The 8,248-nt window shown below is 34.8% G+C and overlaps 1 protein-coding gene across 1 annotated transcript; it reads left to right on the top strand.

Moving 5' to 3' along the window:
• Nucleotides 1-273: 273 nt before the first annotated feature.
• aqp1a.2 (aquaporin 1a (Colton blood group), tandem duplicate 2) lies at nucleotides 274-7,057 on the top strand. Its single transcript, XM_048164225.1, has 5 exons — nucleotides 274-1,055; nucleotides 1,847-2,011; nucleotides 2,168-2,248; nucleotides 2,558-2,735; nucleotides 6,600-7,057. The coding sequence occupies exons 1-5, from the start codon at nucleotides 690-692 to the stop codon at nucleotides 6,617-6,619; spliced, it is 810 nt and encodes a 269-aa protein (XP_048020182.1). The 5' UTR covers nucleotides 274-689; the 3' UTR covers nucleotides 6,620-7,057.
• The last annotated feature ends 1,191 nt before the right edge of the window (nucleotides 7,058-8,248 follow it).

Here is an 8,248-nt window from a genome sequence, read left to right on the forward strand (position 1 = left end):
CACTTACACATACATAAACCCTAACAATCAAATGCACACACAATAATAAACTCTGGATTATGTAATCCAAGGATCTTTTAAAGGTAATTTGTGACGATCTCAGTGTTAACACTCTATGTTATGTTCCTGTTACCCTAAAATCTTTTCACACCAAAATAAATGTTCAGCAAAAAAAAAAAAATGTAAATGCAAAAAAAAATATTTTTTTTTGTTTGTTTGGTTTTTTTTTTTTTTTCATGCAATCTGACAGCATGCAAATGTTCATTTCAGTCTGGTCAGACTCATTAACAGCTATTCATTCAAACATGTTTATCTCATGAAATCTTAGCACTGAATATTTTTCTTGGTGTGAACAGGTCCTAAACCAGGGAACATAGAACCCTGTATGCATTACGTACCATATACATCTGGGGAGCATATAGGACCCTGGTAACAGAAATAACTCTCAAAAATTCAGCAGGTAAAGATACTGATTTTAAAAATGGATCTACAATTATGGGGTTGTTACATGACACTAGCTGTTGGACAGTTAGAAATTAACTACCTCCTACCGTTTTCTGGTCTAAAAGTGTGGTTACTTTGTTAAAACCAGTTTCCTGTCAACCTTCTTTCACTAAGTGTTTATAAGTGGTAGCTTAGCTGGCATTTTCATTTACGAGCTAAAAGGCAGAAGAGGAACGATACTTGTAATGGCACGAGAGCTTAAAAGTTGGTCCTTCTGGCGGGCAGTATTGGCCGAATTTGTTGGGATGACCATTTTTGTTTTTATTGGTATAGCCTCTGCCATCGGAAACAAGCATAACAGATATCCCGACCAAGAGGTTAAAGTAGCTTTAGCTTTTGGTCTGGCGATTGCCACACTGGCTCAGAGTTTGGGGCATATCAGTGGAGCCCACTTGAACCCAGCTATTACTTTAGGACTTTTGGTTAGCTGTCAGATCAGTTTCTTCAGGGCCTTCATGTATATCGTTGCACAGATGTTGGGAGCTGTGTTGGCAAGTGGCATTATGTTCAAAGTTAGCCCTGACCCTGACACAACACTTGGACTCAATATGGTAAGTTACTTTATACAGAATATTAAATTACAACCACTAATAGTATATTCAGAATTGTATTAAATAGTTAGCTGACATATTGGGAAGTTGTCACAAGGGCTATATTTTATTAACTATAAGTTGTTTTTTTAATCTAGCTGTGATTTTGTATGTTGATTTCAAACTCAAAATTGTCTTAAACTAGAATATTTTTTCTTCCTTCCAGTATCTTTCTTTCTTTCTTTCTTTCTTTCTTTGATTCATCCTTATTTGGGGCTGCAAAACAGTTCTAGGGAGTCTATGAAAAATTGAAGAAGAAAAGATTTGTCAAAATGTTAACGTGCATTTAAAATATTAACAGAATATGTTTCATGTAATTATTTTTACACATATACATAATACTTTTTCATGAGCTTAATAAACAATGTAAATATTTTCCAGGTAATATTTTAACAATTTGCTTTAGTGCAATGACAATATACAAAGAAAATAATGAAGTTTTTTTTTTTTCTTTTCTTTTCTTCTAATGTTTTAATTTCAATTTCTGTGGCCAAAACAAAATATTTTCCATTTTTGCGCTTCTCATTCTGGCAACTTATCCCGTGTAGTGTGACTATATTCCCTGCTAAGGTAAATGTTTGTTAAATGAGCTGTCTTTTGTGCAAATGTTCACAATTCATGCAGGTGTTAGGAGATATTCTTGAAATCACATTTATTATCTTGGTTTACTATTGTAATATGACAGTAGAAGTATAATCATGTTGAACTTTTTGCATCGTTACATATTTTTTATTTTCTTATATTTCTTATAGCTGGGTAAAGGTGTGACAGCGGGACAGGGATTTGCAATTGAGCTTTTTGCAACCTTTCAGCTGGTACTCTGTGTCTTGGCCACAACAGATAAACATCGGACTGATGTCACGGGCTCTGCACCCCTAGCCATTGGACTATCAGTTGGTTTAGGGCACCTGGTAGCAGTAAGCACTTGATAAACGACTTTTCATCAACCAAAAGTTAATTATACGTAATGTTCTTAGATCAGTAGATTTCCAACCAAGCTTAGTCAAGACTCTTTTCTGCTGTATGCTAGCTTACTCACCTTAAACCTATAAGCTCATCATTCTCATCCCCAGATCAGTTACACTGGGTGTGGCATCAACCCTGCTCGATCTTTTGGGCCAGCCGTCATTCTTGAAGCCTTTAAAAACCACTGGGTAAGTTCAAACCACATTTTTTGTCAGAACAAATTACAATTGCTGTTTGAGAAAAAAACAAGAATTAATGGCAACTTAAATGCTTTGCTAAGGGAAGAAATTTGGTTATCAAATGCACTGGAAAATATCACAACTTTTTTGCATAATAAACATTGTGACACATAGTATTATTTCTTCAAAACTGTCCTTAGGGCAGAAAGGAAAATGTCTTTTAGATTTCTATTTTAGATTTCTATTTTTTTTTTTTTTTGTATACTATGTGCAAAATGACAATTTTATCAAATGTAATAATTATTTCCTTTTATATAGATATACTGGATTGCACCCATGATCGGTGGGGTGGCTGCTGCTCTTGTGTATGACTTCGTGCTCTACCCAAAAAGGGAAGCGTTTGGCAAGCGTATGAATGTTCTAAAGGGCACAGCTGATCCGGAGACCTCGGCGACAGAACCCCTAATCGAACCCCGAACCCCCAGATCTGGTTCTGGTCAGTGGCCCAGGCCCTGAAATGTGTCTTTAACCTACATTAAATGTCTACAGCCATTACAAAACATACAACAAAATTTCTCTTGTTGTTTTCCAAATGATAGTTTTGTCGGCTTCTTCTAGATTTTTACTCTGTGTAGCAGCATCATTCTGGCTAAATTGACTGCTTCCACAGCTGCTTCCAACACGGAAGTGTTCTGCCGTGTTCTGCCTATAACATCTCAGGAATTTTCTTTAACAACATTCAGCGTACTTACAGATTTAATCTTGAGGAGGCAGACTATTTTTGCTTTAAGGGCTGGCAGTTGATTGAATAAATTAATCTTGTTTTCAGCAATAACATGACTTATCTTGACTTTTGAATTTGCCATAATTTTTCTATCTACATTTATTTTCCTATCAACTCTTGTGCAATCAGTCTCAAATGTTAACTTTCTGGCAGTCCTATACTGTATAGCCTACATACATTTGTGGTCATAAAATTTCATAAACTTTGTGCAATCTGCAAAATTATTATAATTTTTTTTTTTTTTTTTTTTTTTTTTTTTTTTGAATTTACAAAAATGACCTAGATTAAAAGTTTAAATACATTTGATTCTTAATACTGCATGTGTCTCCTTAAGCTGGGTTCACACTGTGTGATTTTGGCCACAATTTGGTCGTCTGAGACAAACTTTGATAATCCTAAAAGATTCCTGTAATCCTAGGCAAAAATCTGTAGTCTTTGATCGTTAGTTAGACATATTCACCAGCAGCCGATTAATGACCGTTGCGATCAAATTTTACCTCAAAATTCTGGCAGTGTCAGAAGATTTGGCTCACAGTCCTGCAATGTGACTTCTACAACAAACGTCAAATTGTCTTCATTTTTCAAGACAAGCCGTGATCAAAATTAATGCTAGAGATGTCTTTATTAGCCACTATTTCAGTCCCATGTGTAATGCAGCTCACCGTCACAGAACGTGTGGTTGATGATGTAAAACTCTGGACAAGTTTTTATGCGTGCGTCCGTTTTTAACGCGTCTTGACTGTCGTACAGTCTGACATAAATGACAGCTGAGATCCAACAGTGTGACATGAGGATCATGTTCATACAGTCTGACAAGCAACAATCCTAAAAGACTATTATAAATCGCACAGTGTGTACCCGGCTTTACTTGGATGATCCACACCTGCCTTTTTTTTTTTTTTTTGTAGTTGTCATGTTAGCTCCCCTGAGTCCCTTGATTGTCCTGAGCAGTTAAAGATGTCCTCTTGTTTTTTTCTTCTTTGGTTTTACAGCATCTTCTGCATATTTGAACCTTTTCCAACAGAAGATAAAATAAGTACAACTTACTCTGATCATCCTGTTAAGTATCCCTCTTTATTTAAAATTAACATTTATCATTTTGCAGATTCTTATGACCACAACTGTATAATAAGGTGAGGTCGTTTAGATCTGTTCTTCTATCTCTTAGATGCATAATGGGTTTATGACACTCTTCTCTCTCAGATATTGCAGCATTATAATATTTAGAATATTTCTTCTTCTATCTTTTAAAATCATACTATGAGCATTCGTTTAAGGTAGCATTTTAGAGATTAGACAAGAACCACATTATGTCAAGTTTTTGGCACTAGCATATCAAAATTGCAAAACCGGTTTCCCCAACACTATCCCCATCTGCCGTTGATTGGACAGATGGTCCAACAGGCAATAGGGTTAGGCAATGTTATGTCGGCCTAGCTAGGATGATCAAACAAACTCGGCAAAGCATCGAAGGAGTCAAAGTCCCACAGTTTCAACACATTTCAAAAGACTCGCCTTATGAATGGCTTACCTCCAGCTGTCTCTGGATATTAAGCTGGGATAGAGGAAAGTGTATAACATTAAAATAATTGCACACTTCATCTTTAAGCATTTGCAAATCTATAGCATTATGCTCAACATTATACTGAGAGGTTTATGAAAACACTTCTGCAAAGCAGTTAACAAGTAAAACCAAACCGACCTGATGTCAACTTCTGTATCACCTCCAGTCTAACTGATGGTAAAGTTGTCACACAAGTCAGCAATTTGTTGACTGCCACAACTTACAAAGAATTTAACAAAACAGTTTTTTGGACAATGTCACGACCTGAATGTCTCAGGCTGTTGGCTCGGTACTAACGGTTAACATAATTGACAACAATATATCCTCTAGTACATTTTGAAAGGAATGACTTTGTTTCCTTTTTCGTGCAGTCAGAGGTATTGTACACATGGATCTGCTCACATAGGCATATATAATTTTTAATGAGCACTGCAACAAACCCTGTCGGGTATCTACAATAAATCTTCTTTAGGGAGAGCTTTTCTCTCACGAGAAATAATATTTTAATGTTTCATCAATGTTTAGCATCTGTTTTAACACCACTAAAAAACAAGAGGCAATCTCAAAATGCATCAGTGTGAATCTGCATTGGAGGATTGCAAAGGATTAAGGATTAAAATTCTTGGTCAGCATTCAAATGGTAATCATAACCTTAGGTTTCACTGGAAAACTATCATTGGAAAACTATCATTTCATTGGATTTATGTTTTTCCATATTGACAGAATTGTTCATAAAACATACAATTCTTACATAATGTGTCATAGAATGCAAATATTTTTTTGTGAAACCATTCATGAATTGTCACAAAAAATTATAAATTGTTTGTTAAATGATTCATGTGATAATTTACAAAATAATGATTCAATGAATACTTTACATGTTCTGTTTGTGTTTCATGAATAACACCCTTTGTGGGAATAACCTTGAATTGCTTGTTTTCCACCCATCCATCCATTTTCCAAACCATTTGTCCTCTGAAAGGTTGCAGGGATGCTGGAGCCTATCCAGTCATCTAAAAAAATAATGCAATAATGAGAATTGCTAAAATTTAATAATAATAATAGTCATTCTGCGACTGAAGAAAAAATGTAAAACAAATGTGTTATGAAAATTTGCTGGCTTAAGAGCTTTTAACTTCCCCTGTGATCTAAACACATGCAGAGAGAAAAGAGTTTATACTGGTGGTTTTGCTGAGGGTGGAGTGACACTTTTTAAACAACAACATTTATCAAGTGACAGAACTGCAACACCCAAACGTTCAGTTATCAGTTTCCTCACATTGTGCTGATGAGGCATAAACAAGTACATACTGTAGATCTCCTCAAACCTACTTGCAATGCTAGACAATAGCGAAATGCAAAACAAATTCAAGGAGTCTCGGGGGGACTGAGTACAGGGAGTGAATTCCAAGGGAGACAAGTTCAAGTTCAAAATGTAGAGGATTTTCCATCTTTCATCCATGTAATACCATTGAAATGCCACGCAGATTTCATGCATAAATATAGTGGGAATCTGTGGTTTAAAAATTTAAAATATGTCCCTAACTAGGGTCCCCCCAGTGAATCTCAGGCATTTCCACCACTGCCTACCACTAACCCTAAAGGTGTCTTGAACAATGTGAGCTGCATGAGCCGTGATCTATGGGACAGAAGAATGGGATTGGAAAAAGGTTGATTTGAACTTAAGATGATTGTGTCTAAACATCTAACCTATTTCCTCCATCTTTACTCTCTACACCACTAGTAACAGACACTCCTTTCTTATTTATTTTGTTGCCAAGAGTGTAATTTCAAGGTTTTATATATATATATATATATATATATATATATATATATATATATATATATATATATATATATATATATTTATTTATTTATATATATATATATATATATATATATGTATAATTTTTCTCTCTTTTTTGACAGAAATACGATAAAAATGCATAAAAAAATCTGACTTGTCATCTGACGTGTTTGTCTTCTTTTGTTTGTTTGTTTGTTTATTGCAGGAGGTCTGGGAGCTGAGTAAACATGGATTACAGAACAACCAGACAAACCCCTCTCCTGACAGATATAAATTAATTGGATATTAGGCCTAATGCCTAAGCGTCTTTAGTGAAAACTCTTACTGTTGAAGAAATTGATCTGCAGATCAGTATAATATTTCGTTTTTAAGTAATATTGCAGTGATGATTATATCAGAAATGTATAATTCTTGAAGTTAGACATTGCTATTATTGGAATTATACCTTTTTATATAGTATTCTTTCTTTTTTTTTTTCAATTTAAAGCCAATGTATATTTCCAAAAAAAAAAAAAAAAAAAACATATTGAGTGTTTCCATTTTTGATTGAGCTGTTTGCATGAAGACTGCATTAAATGAAATTTGTGACCAACTTTACTTCTGTATTTCCACTGCTCTGCTTTTTCATTGTTTTTCTACTTTTCTAACGTTTAAATATTTTAGTGAATGTGAGCTATGCTCATATTCTGTTTTTAAATTTTAGTATCTCCTGAAATGGGTCATACCATTGATACAAGAGCACTGAGCAGTTTGAAGAGTTCACCAAAAATGAAAATTCTATCATCAGGTTAGCTCTATTGAATTCTCTGTTAAATTTCACCAATGCTGTGAGTTCGGGCATTTTATTCTGGAGTAAACAAACATAAAAGAGGGAATCAACTAGGCTAGTCGCACTGTAATTGCGTTACTCTTTAAGATTAATTAAATATTTAACTTGTTAAATTTCTTTAAGGCAGTTACCTCACATTCATTCATCTATTTCAAACACTGAAATAAGAGCACCAATGCACACCATCAATATATACCTATTGCTCTTACAAAAATTAACCATAGTTACACTTTTACTATAGTAAAACCATGGTTCGCTTTCGTAAGGGTGTTTGATGAGTTATATGAAAGGTAAGTTGTACTGCTGTTCAATCGTCAGTTTGGCTTGTTTGTGCATGTCTTGTAGGTCAGAAAAGTACTGTCCTTTACAGTCAGAAAGTAGCTAGCGCGCAGTGCTAACGGCACTAGCAGATTTACAGTGTCACTCTGTTAACAGATTGTCAGCATGGAATCAGCGGTGCTTGTCAGTTTTAACTAGTATTTGTTTGCAGTACACTTGTAAAGGTAACATAAAATAGTCTAGCCATCGTAATACTGCATCACCCATAGTTACTACACTTTTACTATAGTAAAACCATGGTTTGCTTTCGTAAGGGTGTTTATCAGTCAAATTCATTTAAAAATGTAAATTCAACAGGTATGAAATATGATCAGTAAGAGAAAAACACTGTTAATGAGAAGCACTGGAGCACTGGACTGTGGCGGGTTAGTGGGGAAATACATTTATTTATTATTCAGAATGCACATTTGGAAGGGAAATATATTTGTAAACATTTCAGCAGGTTGAAGATCATTCATGTTGTAGGGAAAACACCCTAGGAAGTAAAATTAGCTCAAATGAAATATTTATAGGGAATTATAAAGAGCTGTTTAGATTACGACCGAGCAACTGAGTCGTCCAGCGTTCATTTGCTCGAACCGTAATAAGCTCTTGTAGCGGATATAAATATCCAACAATCGTGAAAACACTGATTAGAGCACGGTAACTTGAAATCGACAGTTTAAGACATTAAATCATAAAGCACA

The sequence above is a fragment of the Megalobrama amblycephala genome, linkage group LG17 (assembly GCF_018812025.1).
Source record: "Megalobrama amblycephala isolate DHTTF-2021 linkage group LG17, ASM1881202v1, whole genome shotgun sequence".
NCBI classification, from domain to species: Eukaryota; Metazoa; Chordata; class Actinopteri; order Cypriniformes; family Xenocyprididae; genus Megalobrama; species Megalobrama amblycephala.